General features: G+C 53.1%; 1 protein-coding gene across 2 annotated transcripts in view; it reads right to left on the bottom strand.

The window, feature by feature from the left end:
* CPNE5 (copine 5) overlaps window positions 1–20,507 on the bottom strand; it is an 88,654-nt gene that overhangs the window by 57,283 nt on the left and 10,864 nt on the right. For both annotated transcript variants that reach the window (XM_032409919.1, XM_032409920.1), the window contains exons 2-3: window positions 16,516–16,556; window positions 15,688–15,734 (exon numbers count right to left, since the gene is read on the bottom strand). In XM_032409919.1, coding sequence (XP_032265810.1) covers window positions 15,688–15,734; window positions 16,516–16,556 — 88 coding nt within the window. The remainder of the gene's footprint in view (window positions 1–15,687; window positions 15,735–16,515; window positions 16,557–20,507) is intronic.

Raw genomic sequence — 20,507 nt, 5'->3', positions numbered from 1 at the left:
ATTTGGCTGTATTTCATTCCACATAGAATTACAGTTTCCAAGCCTGAACGGACTTGGACAGATGAGGTATTACCACGAAAGCATACAGTCTGAATGCTGTATGACAAATCCTGCTTGGGGGCGAAGGGGAGGGTGGGTTAACCCTTGACCACCCGTCATCGGAGCTGAACCAGCCCTGAACACTCTTCCAGCTCCCTGGAAGTGCCTGTCCCTCCCTCTGGTCCATTCTGAACTCCTCCGTCCACACTCCAGGCTCTGAGCATGGCATTGCTCACGGTCTGGGGCATAGGCCACCAAACACGAGTGGGCACAGGGATTCTCTAATTAGCAAAGCTGAAGAAAAACCCCGAAATCTTTGTTTTACCAAGCGATTCTGATACAGACAGCCTTAAAAAACTCTTGCTTATAGGGGCAAGTGCAGACTAGCTAGGGCATGGTGTGAAATCGGGGAAGGGGCTGAGCGATCAGAAAGAAAGGTGAGGGGGACCTCCCTGACCTCAAGGCCTGGAACAGCCTCCCAGGAGGGGAGAAAGAAAAAGAAAGTACAAACGAGTACGAAGCCTGGAAATGAGGGTATTCACCTTCTCAAAAGCTCACGTCTTGTCCCTGGCAACAAAACCCAGTGGGAAAAGCTCCTGACACGCCAGAAAAGATGCTCCCGAGGGCTCCTAAAACCTCTATGACTAAGCCCCAAGAATATCAATTAAGCAGCAGTAATTACATATCATCAGTTCCAGTGGGACCCTCAAAGGGAAAGCAGACTTGAAACTTCTTTGAGGACGAAATTAAACAGCTCCCAGAGGCTCTGCTACACACAGAAGTTGAGATTTACGGGGGCGGGTGGGCAGTGGTCCTGCCAAACCACCCTGGGACAAGGGCCGCTGCAGGGCTGGGATTGAGAACCCAGGTCAGGCAAGTAAGGTCTTCCCATTCCATGCCCAACGAGGAGGCCAGGAGTGGGGGATCCTCTGTCAAGACATGGGCCTCTTGCCCTGCACTGGGGCACGGGGCTGGTGATGAGGCTTATTCTCTGTGCTGGAGAGTCTCCCACTGCTGCCCCCACCCCACCCAGCTCCTTCTCTGTCCTGCTCTACGCTCCAGGGGACCCTTTCCCCTTTGAACCCCATCACCCTGGTTCCCTTGCCGTGTGGGTTCCTGTTGGGTTTGGCCAATGGGAGGCACGAGCAGATAGGAGACAGGTGGAGAGAGAGGTTGGGGTATTTCTTCCCACTCTGGCCCAGACTTCTCACTCACAGACAAGAGTACTGTCTCCTCTCACTGCCCCTTCAAGCCGGGACTGAGAGGGGGTGCCGCACTACCCAGTGTGGATTTCCTCGACCTCACCCATATCTTTGAGAGAAATCCATTAAATCTCTTCAGTTAAACCAACTAAGGAAACTCGCTCTCCCGCTGGGGCCCGGACTGATCTATTTTCTCTCTCACCAAACATGTTCGTAACACATACAATTGCCAACTCAAGTGAACATAAACCAAGAACAACAGTCCCCACCCCACTCCTTCTGCTGAAACACCGCGTAACGTTCATGCCACCAATAAACTGCGTGACCCCCGCTCATGCAGCCAAGATGCGCAATGTCCCGTGACCACCTTCTGGGATGCAGGGTTTCACACAGCTGTTCCACCCTGAGGGCCCCAGTGGGAACTCTCGGGGACCAGGACCCCCACCCCAGCCTCCTCGGCTTTGTAGAAAGCGGCCATCCTGGTCCCGTCCAAAGAGCTGCCAGAATGAGGCCCAGTTAGGGAAGAACACCTGCCCGATTCGAGTCAGGGTTTGAGGCTTTTAATCAGCTCTAAGTGGGCCTCTGGCACCCTGAAATCAAATGCAAATGTCCGTCTGTCCATGTCGGCATTTTCCGGGTGGAGAAGCTATGGTTTTCATCAGTTTCTCAAGGGAAAGCATGCCTTCAGAAAGCTTTAAGAACCCCTGATTCTACCTTTGAAGACAGATCTTACGGTTTCCCACAGAAAGCAGCGAATAGTGAAGTGAAGAGAGCAGAGTCTGGGGCCCGGCTTCCTGGGTTCAAATCTGGTTTTGCTGCTCACTGGCCGTGTGACCTAGGAGAAATCCCTTTCCCCGTCCTGTGTTTCGGTTTGCTCTTCCGTGAAATGGGAACGACAATTTTTCCACACCTTACAGGGTTTTTGGAGGCTTACGTGATCTGATTTATGTAATGTACTTAGAAGACAGCCTGGGACATAAAACGAGCTCTGCAAATTAGTGATTCTACACTCTGGTCCTTCCTGAATCCCAAACCCTGGCCCAGGCACCCAAGAAATGTGTCTCTCCCAGGTCTCTGAACTCAGCGTTATCTCTAAGATGCTCCCTGCCCGAACTGCTAACACTTCCTGCTCACCTTCCATGCCTGAAAGGCCCCAGTTCTGAGTGGTTTCTCTCCAAGACATCTTCCACACACAGGCAAGGCAGAGGGGAAAATGCAGGGCTGTCCCTTTGCTCTGACCAAGCAGCTACTCCATTAAGATCTAGGCTCTGCCCTGCCCGTGGGCTTCCCACAAGCATGGGTCCAGCAATGTCCAAGGCCTTTGTTAGGAAAATAAAGGGGGGGCAGTAGAATGTGTAAGGTTTGCTTAGAGACCCGGGCCTGGAGAAGAAAATTCACTCTCCTGCCATGGGCAGGAGAGCTAAAGCAGAAGGACCCCTCGGGCGAGGAGGCTGCTTAGTGAGGGTGGGGAGGAGAGGAGAGTCCTTGACCCTCTCAACCCCTGCTCAGACACACTGACTACCGGGCTAGGAGGTACAAAGCAAGGCAGCCAGGAAAGAGGCTTTCTCTGTTGCTTCTAGATTTCTAAAGTCTGGACCCCTCCTTCCTCACAACCCACCAGCAACTCCCTGCAAATACCCACAGCTGGAGGGCACTGGGGCCCCGAGCTAGGGGTAGCTAGGTCCTGGGTTTAGGACCCCCCAACTGGCCAGAGTTCTGTTGCTTCTTATTTACTACGGGAGGCTACCTAAAATAGCCCCTCAGAGGGTACATTTCCCCACTGCTAAGACAGAGCAAAGCATTCCTTCTCCAGGGGAAGGACAGAAGGAAATGTGCGTGAAGCTGGACCCGGAACATCTCTGCTGCAGAGCTTATCTTCAGGACTGAAAATAACCCTCACATAGCCCTAAAGGCAGCCAGGTGCTAAGTGTTTCCCACATTTTGTCTCATTTAATCTTCATAACAACTTTATGAAGCAGTACTGTTATCCCCATGTTACAGATAAATGAACTAAGATAAGGCTCAGAGAGCTGGAGTGACTTGCCCAAGGTCATACAGCTGGTGGGTGGTAGAAACAGGATTCGAACCCAGGCTGTCTGGCCTGGTTCCAAATCAGGAAGGAGTTGATGTAGTCACTAACCAATCAGAGGTCAATACTGTGAATGAGGCTTGGACTATGTCCTATCCAGTCTTTACTCCTGTTGTTTTCCTACTGCAGCTGAACCTCTGAACTTCTTCAATGCTTGCTCTCTCTTTCACCTTGCTGACTCTTCCTGTGGGTTGGGGAGGCTCTAGGTCACAGGGCACAGGTGAGTGCCCCTGACCTATTCCTCTGCTCACCCCCCACCCACACTTCCAATCCCTATAGACCATTCACACACACACACACACACACACACACTCCTGGCCCCTCCTATGATTTCCATAAAGATTTATTGATTAACAAGTTGACCTAGAACCTGAAGACTTTGGAGCTGGCAGGAATCAAATCCTCTCAAGCAATGAGAAAAGAGAGGCAGAGAAGCGGGGTGGGGGGCGCGCTCTGACACAGGTCACAGCTAATTAGGAAAAGGGCTGTGGTGGGAGCCCAGGTCAGGTTAGCTCCAGCTCAGAGCAGTGCCCTGTTCTCCCAGAAACCTGTCACCCTCTCTGTCAGGTTTCTCTCAGGTCTTCCTTCCATCAAATCCTCCTCCTCCTTCTGCTTGGTATCGTGACTCCCTATCTTCAAAACACTTCCACATCCATGATCTCACTCAACCCCCCCAGTGACCCCATGGAGACGTTATTATTGTAATCCCCATTTTACAGATGAGAGAACAGAGCTCCAGGAGGCCAGAAGGACCTCCCAGAGGCACCCAGTTGTGGGGAGGGAGGACCAGGTCTCCCAGGAGTGATGGAGCCATCGAGTCAGTCCCATGGTGTTCACTGCGGTCCCCTGCCTCAGTAATAAGTGGGTGGCTCTGCAAGCCTGAACAATGTTCACGGCCCCAGATTTAAGCAGCTCTGGCCTTTTTACAAATTACAGCTGGACGAAGCTCCAGAGACCTCCCCCCAGCTGCAAAGCCCCCAGTGGCTATGCCGCCTGGGACAGAAGGAGGCCAGAGCTGACAGACGGCTCTCCACCTCAAAGCTGCCCACCCTTCCCCAACCGGAGCTCCCCTATAATTTTCATATATAATTGATGGCTCCTTAACTGGGGATTCTAAAAGCCCTGCTGCAGAGCCCAGCCCTGGCCCCTCATGAATCATGTTCACCAGGATTAAAATCAGAGGCCAGAAAGCTAACTGACTCAATTAGAAATTGGAAAAGGCAGCAAGCTGAGTGCTGGGAACAGGGGCCCAAGTAGGTTCCTGAGGCTGGAGAATGGCCTGAGATCTGGACACCAGGACAGAGGGCCCGGGTTTCAAGGAGGAGCACAGAGGACCTGGTTCAATGCGTACCATCTTGGGTCTGGAAAGTTCTCTGAGGTTCCCTATTAGAGGGTTCCAGGATTCTGTGGGCACCCTCTCTCCTTGGAGAGCGAGGAAAACTAGGCCGAGAGAGAGGAAGGAGCTGACCTAAAGCCAAGCAGAGTGAACCATGACTTCTGTGACCCGGTGCCTTCCAGACCATTTCCTGTTGCATTAAGGCCTCTAGGTGAGGAAAGGCAGAGGTGAATGAGGAGACCGGAGGCTCCACAGGCCTTCCCCCTGCTCAGGCCTGGACAGAGAATTTTCCCTCTCTGGCCCCAGACATCAGCAGCAGCCAAGCTTATAATGAAAGGCTTCCTGACAAAAGGCTTAGTTCCTAATTAGCCATTGTCCCAGATAATCTGTTAAAAAGTCCCAGCTCCTGGGGGAATGGCCTAGCTGCCAAGTCGCTGGCAAAAAAGTCTCCACCGGCCCGTGCCCCTGGGCAGCTGAGCCTTGGGTCCGGCTGCAGCCTGTGGGGGGAGCGCCCCGAGCGAGCCCCGCCCTAAAGGCACTTGTCCTCCAGAGCACCCCAAAATGTCTACCACTCCTGCCAAGTGGCATGAGGGTGTCTGAAGTGATACCACCCACGGTGTTTCCTCCCGGTGAAGCTCGGGTTTCTCACTTTGGGGCTTCATCCATAGAGCCACTGTTGAGCGTTGTCTCTTGCCAGGCGCTTTATGAGAATTAGCTCCTTTACTCCTCACAGCAGGCTTGTGAGCCGGGGCACTTGCCCAAGAGCCCCAGCCAGGAAGGTGGTGGCCCAGATTTGGACCCAGTCCCCTTGACTCTGGAGCCCACGCTCTCGATGGCTCAGCCACAACCGTAAAGGGCACCTGGATGCTAACACTGAAGAGGAAAGGGATTTATCAGCCACTGAATGACCTGCACTAGAACCTTGGGGTTTACCAGGAAAGCAAACGCCTTTCTTCAGATGAAATCTTGGCCTCCTGTCAAATGTATTAACAGAACTCAAAACATCTCTGGTTGAGTGGGGAGAGGGGCGTCAGGAGACACACAAGTTCACAGTTGGCCCCTGACGCACCACATCAAACCCGGGATCTAGAAAAGCCCCCTCCAACAGCAGCCTGGCCAGATGGGCAGACTCAGAAGACCGTATCACGCCCCAGTTCCACACTCTCTAGCTGAGTTGCTGGGCCAAGCAGGGACCCCTCTGTGCCTCTGCTTCCTCGTCTGGGGTGTGGTGAGGGCCAAGGGGGATCATGGGGCTCTGCTGACGTAGAAACCACACCAGCCCTAGGAAATGTCGTCATCGGCCTCCCACAGAGGGAGCAGCAAGACAGGGGGCAGAGCCTCCTCCCGGCTTTGTCTGACGGGATTGCGTAATAATATTTATAAGGGTTGAGCATAGCCAGGCACTGTGCTGAACGATTCTGTCCTAAAGTTCCCACCACAGCCCGGTGAGCAGGCATCGGGATCCCATTTACTGAGGAAAAAAACCTAAAGCTCAGAGAGTTTAAGGGAAGTGACAGAGTCAAGATTTCAAGGGACACCGTGATGGCACCTGGCTGTGCCAAAGCAGATTCTAAAGCCCTAACCCTAAGACTATGAGCAAGTGCCCGTGACCCATCTGGTCCCCAAAGGCAGGCCTCGGTCCCAGACTGTTTGCTCGTGCTGATGGTGAGGGAGGACCCTGAAAATCCAGTTGCGTGATAAGAGCAAAGGCCACGAGAGGCTGTCCACGGGCCCCGAGGCTCAAGTGGGACCTTTCCTTGAAGAGGCAGACTCCTCTCTGCAAAAACAGAGAGTCCAGAAAGCCAACCCCACGCTTGCCTTGGCACCACCAACTAGAGAGGCATGTCTCCTGCTTTGAGATTTAGCAATAATAATGATCCATTCATTACTTGAAATCTTTTGATAGAGGTCCGTGTCGTGTGACTGGGGTCGGGTCCTATGTTGGTCATCAGGGATCCCAAATTGGGCTCAGAGTATGGTGGCAGAGGGTCATTTCATTTCACATTTAAACCCTTGGCCACTGGACAAACTGGATCCCCACTGCCCTTGCCCACTACTGTCTCATCCCAGGAGCTCCATGAGACTGCAAATTGTCTTTCTGTTTCTGTCCTTCCGCCTGTAATCGGCTCTGCACACAGTGGCCAGAGCTGTCTTTCCAAAACACAAACGGGGCTCTGTCACTACTCTGCTCAAAACCCTCAAATAGCTTCTAGAAGCTAGAGCAGTGTTTACACTTAGAGCAGTGTTTGGAGTCCTACGTGGCCTATGAAGCCCTAGAGGATCTGCCCCTACAAACCTCTGCCCCCGTATCACCCACTGTCTTCATTGTTCCCACCACTCAAATTATACAGTCCTTCTTTTTGTCCTTTGAGCGCAGTGAGCTTGTTCCCACCTCAGGGCCTTTGCACCTGCTGTACCCCCTGCCTGGAACATCCCCTCCCAGACTTATGCATGGCAACACTCAGGACTCAATTAGAGTCACCAGCCCCTCAGAAGGGACTCCATTGGCCCCCTAATGAAAGCAGTACCCTCCTCCCTGGTCACTCTCTTTTATCTTTTTCATAGCACTTATCAAACTATACCTGAAATTATCCAATTTCTTTGCTGATTGCACTAAGCCTCTCCAGAGTAGGGACTCTGCCTGGCTTATTCTCCACTATGTGCCTGAATCAGCGGGCGACATATAGTAGGTGCTCAATAAATGCTTGTTCACTGACTGCTGACTCTTTGGAAACTGTGATTAAATCGAAGACCTCGTACTCCCAGCAGGGTTCCCAATGGGGCACGGCCCTCCCTTCCTCAGCTCATCTTTCCCCTCCCTCCAACACAGCCTGGGCCTTAGCCAGACTGAGTCACTGCCGGCTCCTAGACACACAGGACGCTCCCACCACCAGGCCTCGCTCATGGCAAGCCCCGTTCCCGGAATGCCCTTTCTTCTCCCCACTATCCTTCAAGTCCCAGGTCTGGTGCCACCTCCCCCTGGAAGCTCTCCCAGGCCTCCCGGACCTCTCCCTGCTGTTAAGTGCTAAGAATTCACGTCTAAACTACTTGGGTGGCTCCTGGTCTAGTTACCGTCTGGAGCTTGGGGCCTCTGAGAGGATCTGCTCCAACACTCTCACCAAGATGAAGAAAATAAGGCTTTTAGATTCTTCCATGTCTGTGTCTGGTCTCCCCAGCTCCGCATAAGGTCTCTGAGGGCAGGGACCTCGCTGCTATAGCTTTGTACCCTGGAGGATACCACAGTCCCTTACTCAAGTTACTTCCTGTCTCTTGGCCTCCCTGCTGCTATCTATAGAATGGGTTACCGGGGATAGAGCCTATCAACTGCCTGGTGTGTTGCCCAGCACCTAGAGCCCGTCGATGATACTATGAACAAGAGCTGCCTCTTACCAACTGCCTGCCTGGTTCCTCCACCTTATGCTATGTTCTCTTTAATCCTTAGACAATCCAGCCGGGTAAGTATTGTTAGCTGTCCATTTTACAGGTGAGAAACCGAAGGCCCAAAGAGAACAACCATCTAGTACACGGTCACGCAGCTCTAAATACCGAGGTCCTGACACAAACCAGGAACTGCCCACGACACCGACCCTCCTCTGTGGTTCAGTAGGGAGAGGACCCTGGCTTCCTAGCCATGGCACCTGGAGCAAGTCCCGCCAGCTCTCTGAGGTCTGGAAATAATCTGTACCTGCCTGCAAAGCCGTTATAAGCGTCGGGGACAAGTAGGAGACCTGATGCTGGGCACGCACCAGGCACATCCTAAAGGAGGTCTGCTGTTACACGGCAGATTTTCCAACCATCTTGGCTGATTCTTTGAGTACCTTAAACCATCAGAGTTATTGGGGCACAATCTTGGCTGCTGGGGCAGGGGTGCCTGGGGGGCTGAGAGAGGGCCAAAAGTGGCTCAGTCGGAGAAAGGCATGTGCATGGCTATAGGATTTCCTCTAGAGGAACAGCATGAGGGTGGAAGTAGGCCAGCCTGGGGGCTCTGAATGTCTGGGTGCAAGGAGAGGGACAGAGCTAGGGAAGAAGGCAGGGGACATGCTGTGAGGTGGGAAAAGCCTGGAGTCCAACAGCTTGTCTTTTGTTCTATTGTCTATAATATATTATTTTAAATTATTTTGGGGGGCGCCTGGGTGGCTTAGTCAGTGAAGCGTCTGCCTTTGACTCAGGTCATGATCCCAGGGTCCTGGGATGGAAACCTGCATCGGGCTCCCTGCTCAGTGGGATCTTCTTTTCCCTCTGCCCTTCCCCCTGCTTGTGTTCCCTCTCTCCCTGTCTTTCTCTCTGTCAAAAAGTAAATAAAATCTTTAAAAAATAAAATAAAATAATTTTTTTAAGTGAGTTTCCTCCATCTCAGGGGTGGACATTACATTTGAAAGCCCTAACTAGGAGACGTCACCTCAGATACATGATCTCCCGGGCACTGGAGAACCCTTTTCACACACAGAGGTTAGCAAGGACTTTCCACCGCCAGCAGGAAGGTGTGGAGAGACACACGTGTGGTTGAAGTGCCGTAGAAGCACTTAAGCACTTGCACAAACAAGGCGTGAGAGCCTGCAGAGACCTCATGCCTTGGGAGTGGGCCTGGGCTTCTGATACCCCGGGGCTGTCCTGTCAGCAGAAGCGGCCTGACCCTCCCCAGTGCTGGAATAGCATCTCTCATCGGCCGGCCTCCGATGAGCCTTTAAGGCGAGAAGCAGGCCCTGGGACCTCGCTGAGCTGATAAGGACACGCAGGTCATTAGGGGCCACTTGCTAATATTAGATTAGAGTCTAACCTGACCATTAGACTACGTGAAATTGCCATTTCTTTTCAAATTTTCAAACGCAAATCCATATGGTTCAACTTAGCCGGCGAGTGCACGTGGCAGAAATCAGCCTGAGTCCTGCTTTCGTGGTCGTGTGGGCTCGGGGTCAAGGTTGTGTGGAAGCAGAGCTGCCCAAAAGGCCTGACAGCACTGGACAGCCATCCAGGTTTAGGAGGCTTCAGAACAGATGTGAATCCCAATCCTGCACCAATTCACAGCATGGCCATGGACAAGCCGCTTTAACTGTCCTGGCCTCAGTTTCCCATCAGTGACATAGACCCATTGCAGCTTCTTATAGGTGGCTGAGGGTTAGGGATGAGCCAGCAGAGCACCCACAGGGGCTCACTCGGGACCAGTTCCTCTCTTACAGCCAATTTTAGGGTAGTCCAAGCAGGAGACGTTCGAACACCAGGCTAAGAAGCTGATGTTTACTGTCTCCCAGGCGAAACAGCTGAATTCCTGAGCTGTGATTTTGAGAGCCGCTGGAACTAGGAAAAAGCCCTTTTCTGTTCAGGAGAAGGAGAAAAAACACTGGCTGCCGGGGGTGAGCATGGGGGTGAACTTCAAGGCCAGAGCCAGGGAGGATGACTGGGGTCTGGAAGGGGGCAAGAGCCAGGCAGGCCACCACTCAGAGATGCAAGGTGTTGTGGGCAGACTAAGAGGAGACAACCCGGGACAAAGCACCAGAGGGGCAGGGAATGGGGGTCCCCCACTGAGCCAGCGTGCCACGCTGCAATGCTCTTTGGGCATAGCACAGTGACGAAGGTGTCCCTGGGTCCAGCATTTCCTGGAAGAGCCCCTCCTGAGGAAGGACCCTTCCCACACAAGGTCGACATGTTTCACTTCTCCTGGAAGCCCTCACTCCTTAAAGCCAATTGGGTCTTGGAGCCCTAGGTCGAGAAGGGGACTCGGGTTTGGTTTAGTCCACAGGGTCTCCAGGTACGGCTGTTCCCACTGTGACAGAGTGCCTAGGTGCTCAAGCTAGGCGACGGCGCATTGCCGTGAGTACTGCGAGGTATTTTCACAAGCGTAATTTTAGCTGGTCCTCCTAAGAAGGACTCACTCCGAGTCCCATTTTACAGATGAGTAAGCTGAGACTCAGAGAAGATAAAGACCTCACCCATGTCACAGAGTTAATAAATCTCAGAGCTGAGATGGGAATGCAGGGTTCTAGACGTCAAGTTCAGGGCCTCATCTGACAAGGCAAAGGATGGTTATTCATGAAGCCCTTAGAGAACAGATCGAGAAAAATGGGATGGATTATAACCAGATTATGTAGCTCCTTGGTGGCTGAACAGAGTATCTCAAAAACCAGCTAGAGGAATGAGGTCAATCTGGGAAAAGATCTCCAGTGGGGAACCACAACACTCTGTCCCGTGCCACCCTTTATCATTCTTGTGGACAGCGACCGCAGCTAACCTAGGACTAGGAGGCAGAACCAAGATGCCAAAAGCACGATCATAATTCAACATGATCTTCACAGCCAGACAACAGACTGAATCTACCAAATGACAAGTCTACTAAATAACAAAGATAAATACAAAATCTCCCATTGAGGGTCAAAAATACAATCGCGAAGTTTGAGCTGGGAGAATCCTGTTTGGACAAGTAAGTGGGTGGTGCAGGACACCCCCTCTGGGGAAAACATTGATGCCTGGACCCAGGGTCCAGGGGTGTGATCCGACTGGTAAAGGGACAAGAGACAGTGATATAGAGAGGAAGTACTGATAGAAATAATCACTTTCTAAATCTGTCCCAAACTGGGGGCACCTGGGTGGCTCAGTCGGTTAAGGGTCTGCCCTCGCCTCAGGTCATGATCCCAGGGTCCTGGCATCAAGCCCCGCGGTGGGCTCCCTGCCCAGCGGGGACCCTGCTTCTCCCACTCCCTCTGTCCCCCCCGCCGCCCCCACATGTGCCCTCTCTCTCTCAAATAAATAAAATCTTTAAAAATAAATAAATAAATAAATAAATAAATAAATAAATAAATAAATCTGCCCAAAAGTGGACTAATAGGGCTGTGTGAGCTGTCCTCAGATATTGAGAGAAAGAACATGCAGAACAGAGGGGCGCCTGGGTGGCTCAGTTGGTTAAGCGACTGCCTTTGGCTCAGGTCATGATCCTGGAGTACCTGGATCGAGTCCCGCATCGGGCTCCCTGCTCGGCAGGGAGTCTACTTCTCCCTCTGACCCTCCCCCCCTCTCATGTGCTCTCTCTCATTCTCTCTCTCTCAAATAAATAAATAAAATCTTTAAAAAAAAAAAAAGAGAGAGAAAGAACATGCAGAAGAGAAAATCAACTTCCTCTGTGCATCTAAGGAGGTTTGAATTTGGGATGAATGGAATTTTGCCCCTTATATATAACTATTTTGGATCTTAAATATCATTGTTCCAGAAGTTGCTCTCACATTTAACTTCTCTCTGTTTCAATTTCCTCCTCTGGGAAATGGGGCCAATAAATATAATAATAGTAGTAATAATACCTTCTGAATGGGGTGGTTGTGAGCATTAAATTATTTACTATATGTAAATACTTGGAACCTGTGCCCAGCATATCACTGTTACAGAAATGTCTGCTATTAGCATTCTTTTCTTTTTTAAAAGATTTTATTTATTTGAGAGAGAGAGAACACAAGCAGGGGGAGGGGCTGAGGGTGAGGGAGAAGCACACTTCCTGCTGAGTGCGGGCCGAACAGGGGTTTGACCCACGGCTCAACCCCAGGACCCTGAGATCATGACCTGAGCCAAAGTCTGATGCTTCAAGTCGGACGCCTCTGCTATTAGTATTCTCTATTGCTGTTATTGTCATTATTGGTCTCTTCCTGAATCCAAAGGGAGTTCCTCTGGTTGTAAACAGTGTCTGGTCCCCCTTTGCATCCCCAGCATTCTAGGGTGGCACACAGTAGCTATCCACACATTCTTGTTGACATTTAGAGATGAACTGTCATTCCCAGTGGGTGTTAAATGTTCTAGGAACCGAGGTTGCTCAAAAATAGTGCTCTGGCAGGGATGTGTGGGACCAATCCCTGGCAGGCAGCGTGAGTCCAGCAGGGGACACCCTAAGATTCTGTAATACCCATCTCCTCGTTTCCAAGGCCCCCCCGCCCCTGACCAGGACAGCTGTCTGGCAAGGGAGGGGCAGGGATCACCCGCCCACACGTTTTTCAAATGGGGAACGGAGAGGCGCTCCCTATTACATCCCTCCTCCCAGTGAGAAGGTTCTTGGGACCCTTCCTACCTGGTCATCCTGCCTTCCCTGGGACACGCAGAAGGCCCTGGCGAACCTTGATGCAAATAGTGCTCGATTTCCTGGGCTAAAATTATATCTTGAGTCAATTTTCATAAAACGCATTGACAGATTTAGGTGCTGGAAGATGGAGCTTTCTCAGAAGGCATTTAAAATGACCCAAACAGTTAAAATCAGCTGAAGCCCGGCAGCCAGGGGCTGAGGGAACATCTTTCATCCCTCTGTCGCCTTGCGCAAAGCCCGGGGTCTGGACCTGGCCTGAAGAAGCTGCCGTGCCTGCACTTGACTCCTCCTGGTCACAGGATAATTACCTCTCGGCCAAGGTTCTGCTAACAGACGTTTTGCAAGGAACTAACAGGTGGGAGCCCGTTCCTGTTTACGAGCAAAAGCAGTCTTCCATCCCAGGGACAGTTCCAGAGATGGATCTGGATTTTTTGCTTTAAATTTTCCATTCCTGATACTGTCCTCTGTGGGTCATAGAGAGCATCAGGCAAAGAAACGGGGTCCCGGTATATCTGAGCGCGTCTTCTCTTCTCCAGAAATAGCTTGAAACCTGAGCTCTGCCACCATCACCCCTGAAGGCTGCGTGTGGTGTTGACTGTCCATGGGGCAGCCTCTCTGATCTCTAGGGACCCTCCTGCCCTGACATCCTGACCCCACAGCCCCAGCTGCCCTCAGCCTGACAGCCGTGAGCTCCCTTAGTCGCCTCTTCCCCTATTTTGCCCCACCTCGCTCATCTGCTCGCTGTCCATCCTGGGCTGTCTCGCTTTGCCCCTCTGGATTCACTGCCTTGTCCACCCTGCCCTGTGCCCGGGAGGCAGACCTCAGTGGATGGCATCCACAGTCCCCCACGCTAGGGCCGTCGGTGGGGTTATACCAGGGGGAAGCACCGGCAGGAGAGCAGAGGGCGGAAAGAGAGTGATGTTGCCCGGGCTCCTCTTGGGAAGTCCCCCTGGGGTTCCAGGAACCTCGGCCTCCCCTGACCTCCTCAGGCCGGGAGTAGCAATGGCTTTCTACTGTTGCCAGCCTGGTGATTCATCACCCCTCACTGGTTTCCCTAAACCCCGAGCGCTCCTTTATAAATAGCCCCTTATTACTTCGCCCAGCCACCCAGGCGCTGGACAGACCTGCCCATGTTGGTCCCCCTCTGTGCCTTCGCTTCTGCCACCAGCTGTGCTGCTGGGCCCTCGTGCCATGTCCCCCAGCTTCACTGAAACCCAGCTCCTCCAAGAGGGTGCTCCCACTGCACTGGGGTCCTGCTGCCCTGCTTCCACCACCGGAGGCCGGTCCTGGCCCGACAAGGTAGAGCTGGACGATCCCTGAAGTTCCTCCTGACCCCCATTCTCCTCTGCTCCACAGCACGCACCCCTTGGCCAGATGCCTTGTGTTTGGTCACATTTGATTTGTAAAAGTCCAATGAGCTATCAAAGTGCTTTGGCTAAACATGGCATGCTGGCTGGAACTTTCTCTCCTCTGAACTCCCCTCTTATTCTCATGGATACTTCTCTGCTCCCCGTTTCCTCTGTTAGGATTATTCACACAGGTGACTCTCCCCTTCTAGGCGACAAACTCCGAGTCCAGCTCATGATTTTGGTGAAGCTCTGCTCTTTTGACTATCTCCCTCTTTCCCCACCGCACCTGGTATGTTGCCTGGGACACATAAATTTTTACTGTTGCAAATATTGACCAACTGGGGGAGTGACCGGAGGCCCCGCACATTCTGGATGATGCTATGCAATGGGATTTACCAAGCAATGACTACACACCACCCACCTTACATCCATCACCTTGTTTCGCCCTCACCATAGGCCTACCAGGGAGGTGTTATCCCCATATTACATAGGTGGAAACTGAGGCACAGTGAGGGTAAGCAACTTGCTCCAGATTCCACCTCCAGAAAGGGCTAGAGCCAGCAGCGAGGTCTCCCGCCTTTCGTCTGCTCCACCCTGAGGGTGCGGGTGGAAATGATGCCACGTAGACAATCAGGGACCCTGACCCAAATGGAGACAAGTCGCAATTACTGAATGTCATTAATGGCTAGTAAGCAGTGCCCTTCTGAAGAGGCCCTTCCAGACTTTCCTGAATGAATCACTACATTAGCACGCTGCTGCTTTCTATGAAGCTTGGCCAAAAGGCCTCAAAAGTAATTAGTTCACTTAAGTAGGCTAAATGTTTCTCCAGCAATCTGGTTTCCACTTTAATTGGCTTAGAGTCTTAGGGTGAAAAAAGTAAACTTTAGCCCGGCCCCTGGGGAAATATTTCCCATACATTTTATGGGTAAAATTCATCCCCTTCGGCCACTTGCTCCTGCCATGCCGGGGGATAAGGGGTGGGGAGCAGGGAAAGTGACGCTCTGGCCAAGCCACCAACAAGGAAGAGGAGGTTTGTTAATAAAGTCTGGGTTACTGAAGCTTTACTGGCTATTCTCATTCTTGTTGTGTCATCTGGGAGGGACTCCCCAGGCTCTTGGCAGAGCTTGGAGGCCAGGCTAAAGAGTTGGGACTTGATTCAAAGCAGAGAGGAGTCACTGAAGGTTTCCAGGCAAGGGAATCACCTAACTGAATGCTCATGTTGGTCAGAAACCAAGGGAAGGCTGGTGTAGGTAAGACATGGTGCTAGCTGCTATATCCAGGCTTAGATCTTTTTTGTTGGGCCTGGACTCCCTTTGTCTCCCCCCTGAGACTGAGGCTCCCTGAGGCAGGGTTGTCTCTCCCCTCAGACTGGGGCTCCCCGAGGCCAGGGCATATCTCTCCCTCAGACTGGCTTACAGAGGGCAGGAACTTTCCCCTCCACCATGTTTCTTCCTGCAATAGCAGGGACAAAACTCCATGCTCTTCACGCCTTACTATCCTTCCCAGGGGCTTAGATGCTGCACTTCAAAACACATCAGGTGGGATGTCTCCAGAGTCAGACAAACAGACAGACAATGAGGGACAGACAATGTTTCCGGGGTGGGGGAGGGGCCACCTACCTCCCGCCACTGCTTGTTCTCCATCCCTTGGGTATACATGACACATACTGTGGGGAGAGGAGAAAAACAGGGTTAAGACCCCGGGCCAAGAGGAAGGTGGGGGCCCCAGATGGGGAGGGTTCTGGAGGGGGAGGCACCTCAGGAGACTCTGGCCTGGGTAGCACTGTTGGGTCTGGAGTCAGCTAGAACTTAGGCATGTCTGGGAGAGGCACCCTCGTGGAGGGGGTCAGGGGCTGTTCGCATCTGGGCCAGAACATGATGGAGGGCTCGTGGAGGACTGAGTTGTAGAGATGTGGAAGGAGAGAACATCTCAAACCCGAATCAGTCATCCTTTTAGAGCCCAAAGCAGCCTCATGAGGCCTATTACTATCATCAGCCCCACTCCACAGATGGGCAAACTGAGGCTCAGAGGAGGCCAATGACCTGTCAACCTGAGAGTTGAATGGCATTGCTCAGGGCTAGATCCCTGGACTCGAAAATCAGTGCTCGTCCCCCCAGACCACAGCCAGTTGGGGCTGGCTCTGAAACATACTGGTTTCCCTGGGACTGAGAACTTCTGGCCCCAGACACCCTGAACCCCTGCGAACCCCCTCGGTTGGGCTGAGTCTTCACAAGTTCCTGCGGCCTGGGAAGGGTCAGACCCGCAGTTCTCCTTCTCCAGACAGTATCAGTAAAACAGTCAGCAGCCTGGATGCACCCGGCACGGGACCCGGCACGGGGCCCGGCACAGCGTTAGCGCTCAGGGGAAGGGCTCCCGCGTGTCACTGCAGTCCGTCTCAGTGTCGTTGCTGTTGTTGTTACTGTTGTCAATGTCAGAGCAGGACTTACGTGGGTCGGACTTGGAAAACATGTCTTTGTCCAAAAGGTTCCTGAAAGAGGGGGAGAGAGGAAGAGTCAGCACAGGCAGAGGAAAGGAGGGTCTCAGTGGAGTCAGGCCCGGGGTGAGACTCAGGCCTGGCCGCAGGCAAAACAGGAAGAGGAGGCTCGTTCGGCCACATCTACTGGGTGCTCATTAAAGCTGGCACAGGGCAGGCCCTGGAGGCCCCTCAGCCCTGCTTCCTGAGGGGTCCGGCTGCCCACCTCCCACCCCCACCAGCGCCATGCGCGCTGGGTACCCCGCATCCCGCAGGACCTCACTCTCGAGCCAGATCTCCATCTGTCCAATGGCCTAGCCTGTTCTAGAAATTCTTTTACCACATCTCTACCTCTCAAAAAAAAAAAAAAAAGGTAAAATCAAGCAAACAAGCCTTAGCCACCTCATGTCCCATTCCCTGAGGGCTCTAGGTAGAGCCAGTTTATTGGCTCTCTCACCTATGCTGATAGATGAACCAAGGACACCCCCACGGGATGCAGACTGATTTTGAACAGGGTCCTTCTGTGGTCAAGGCCAGAAGCTAACACGTGGCCCTGATAATCAGACTTGAAGGCAAGGCAGCAGGATGATGGACACATTGGGGGACTGAGAGGTGTTGAACAGGGGGCGAGCCGCTCTTGCCCTGCTTCCGTGTGATCACGGCTCCCCCTCTTGAACCCCAGTGATGGGTCAGGCCGGAGCTAAGTGTTCTGCAAATACTAGCTCCCGATTCTCACAGATCCCCACCCTCTGTTCCACTCTCTTCATTCAGGGGCCTCTTCCCCAAAGGCAGCCACCCCCAGCTAGCCCTCCAGGACCCCAAGACACACACCCCCTCTGCTGGTCTCCACCACTCCTGCACCAGACCTGCTCTGGCCTGCTGTCACTTTGGAGACCATCTGATAAACCTCCCAGCCCACTGCAGGGAGCAGCAGATGAAATGACAGGCAAGACGGCTCTGAAGGGGGCGGGGGAGTGGGGGGGAACAGGTAAGATACCATTTTTATATATGTTCATCCACACCAAAGTGGGCTGACCGATACCTGGCTTGACCTCCTCCTGCAGTGTGCTAGGTTTGGGGGCAGAAGTGTCTGTTCTGATTTCAGTAAAGGACAAAATGCCTTCACACCAAAGAGGAGCCTCTACTATGGTGGAACCTGAGGCATGGTGAGGAGCTGGAAGTAATAAAGAAGGTTGGGGGGGCGGTGCGGCAGAGAGGACTTTATTAAAGAGAGTGCCGGGGTTTATCTTTGAATTCTATAATGAAATTCTATAATTGCGCAAAACCTTAGAACATTCAAGCTGGACGAGACCTCTGACGTCACCTTTTCCAATTCCTTTACAAATCAGGAATATGAGACTCGGGGCGCCTGGGTGGCTCAGTTGGTTAAGCGGCTGCCTTCAGCTCAGGTCATGATCCTGGGGTCCTGGGATTGAGCTCCACGTTGGGCTCCCTGCTCAGCGGGAAGCCTGCTTCTCCCTCTGCCTTCCCCTCCCCCTGCTTGTCCTCTCTCTCTCTCTCTCTCTGACAAATAAATAAGTTAAATTAAATTAAATATATTAAAAATAAAAGGAATATGAGACTCAGGAGAGGGCCTCTGACTTCTCCAAGGTCTGGGTCTGGAACTCAGGTTTTGTCATGTTTAGGCTAGTGAGACCCTGGATTTCAGCCTCTGTGTGTGTATGTGTGTGGGGGGGGGGGGGGGGGGAGAACAGAGGAGGAGAGACAGAGAGACAGAGGTAGGGAGAGATGGGGTCTTATCTTCAAAGAGAAGCAGGCAGGGCTTTCCTTGGCTCTGCCCACCCTCCCAGCTGGGCGAGAGGCACACATGTGGACTGAGAAATAGAACCAGCCATGTAGCTTCAGTGGCTCCCTGCCCAGTGACCTCATTACTGAGTCCTGGGGCTTGGGTCAGCCTGCCATAGCACCTGAGGATGACAAAAACCCTGGTCCCTCCTCCCTGCTGAGATTATCGTCATCATCCTCCCAGACCCATTCCTATCTATCCTCCTCGATTCTGCCTTCCCTGAACAGGCCCTGATCAACAACCATTTCTTCTCCCCTCCCCTGAGCTCTCTTTGGCCTGTAGTGTGCGACCCTCTGACTTGTAGGACCCCACGTCCCTACTCAGCACACGCTGGGCTGCAAAATGAGGGGGGCATCGATCTCTCACACCGACCAGCTGCTCCTCCATGCTAGGGACCCCACCTCTGCTGCAGGCCAGCCCGGCACACGACTCAGAGCCGGGGGGCTGGCAGATGGGATGGATGAAGGAAGACCAAAAGGAATGGCCATATGGCTGAGTGAGGCTGTCTCTCCACCGGCATGGTGTCTGATCATGGTCAGGGCCGGCCGCTATACAGCCTGATGGCTAAGTGCCTGGCCAAATGCCTTGTCTTCCTCGGGCCTCAGTTTCCCCATCTGTAAAGTAGGGCTAACACAGTTCCTCCGTCAGGACTGCCCTGGAGCACTTGGGCATAGTGAGGCTGGTCAGAGGGTCATCACTGGCCCAGCGCTGAGGTTCACTTGGTGAGAAAGGACACACAGGATGGCAAACACAAACCACTTCCCCTTGCCTGTCCAAGGAAGCCCACCCCCAACGCATACACCCCCAGCACCCTATTATGAGTCTGTGTTGAATCTCCCCACTGGCTGACAGCAGCCCTGCTCACCCCAGCCTCAGGTTCCTCCTTGGCCTCCTGTCCTTTCCCCCACGCAGCTTTGAAGCCCTTCTGCCCCTTTGCCTAAGTCCCTGCATCCTACACCCTCTCCGGTCCCTTATTTCACACTTGCCCCTCTCTGTGCCTCACCCCAAGTGCCTGTCCTAACTGAAGCCCCAGGGCCCACAGAGCTACTCTCATAGCCTTGAGAGGATGCCTTCCCCCCCATGAGCAATGGGCCTCTCACTTCCTGAGACGCGCCCCTGTCCTGCCTTGTAGAAAGGCAGATTCTTGGGCCCCACGCCCAGGGCCCAGTTTTGCAGTTCTGGACGAGGCCCTGGAAGTCATGTTTCAACTAACTTCTCCTCCATACACACCCACCTACACACCCACCCACACCCACACACACATCATGTTTCTGATGGCAGCCATCTTGACGGTCTCAGTTTCCCCCACTGCAACAATGTACACCCGCGCAGCACTTGAAAGCTCTTCCGTGACCCTCACCCCGATGCGCTGAGGACTCCAGGGCTGAGAGACAGTGAGTGACCTGCCCACAGGCACACAGCCAGTAAGAAGCCGACGGGGAGGAAACCAGGTCTTCTGCCCCGGAGCAGGGCCCCAACCACAGGGCGCAGACACACCAGGCCATAAGTGCTTTGTCTCCACTTTCTGTCTTTGGAGAGCTCAAAGAGAAATTTTTTTCCAACAGGCAAATGTATTTTTTCCCCAAAAGAGCATAAAACCCTTCAGCTGTCCGCACAGCAGCCTGGAGCTTAGCTTCTTTTGTTCCTTAAATCAAGGCCAGGGAACAGAGCTCAGGGCCCCTTTCCTCCCTGCTTTCCCCCAAGGAATCATTTTCAGTTCAGTGGCAGCGAGAAGACAACCACGCACTGGGTGGTGAGGTCAGAAGTCTCCAGGGCCCCAGCAAAGGGAGAAAGCACTAGAAAGGTTACAATAAGACCTCTTTGCTGGTGCTGAAGGGGGGAGCCTGAGGGTCCCACCCTCCCATCTGGGAGGCTTAAAAGAGTAGGGAGTAGAGGCTGGGACTCTCCAGTCAGAGACAGGAGGAGATACGGCCCTGCCCTCAGGGAGCCCCAGTCTGAGGGGAGACACAGCCCTGCCCTCAGGGAGCCCCAGTCTGAGGGGAGACACAGCCCTGCCCTCAGGGAGCCCCAGTCTGAGGGGACACACAGCCCTGCCCTCAGGGAGCCCCAGTCTGAGGGGACACACAGCCCTGCCCTCAGGGAGCCCCAGTCTGAGGGGAGACACAGCCCTGCCCTCAGGGAGCCCCAGTCTGAGGGGA

Source organism: Phoca vitulina, unplaced genomic scaffold, assembly GCF_004348235.1.
Source record: "Phoca vitulina isolate PV1807 unplaced genomic scaffold, GSC_HSeal_1.0 scaffold11, whole genome shotgun sequence".
NCBI classification, from domain to species: domain Eukaryota; kingdom Metazoa; phylum Chordata; class Mammalia; order Carnivora; family Phocidae; genus Phoca; species Phoca vitulina.
The sequence above is the reverse complement of the archived record's forward strand: the minus strand, read 5'-3'. Positions and strand labels throughout refer to the sequence as shown.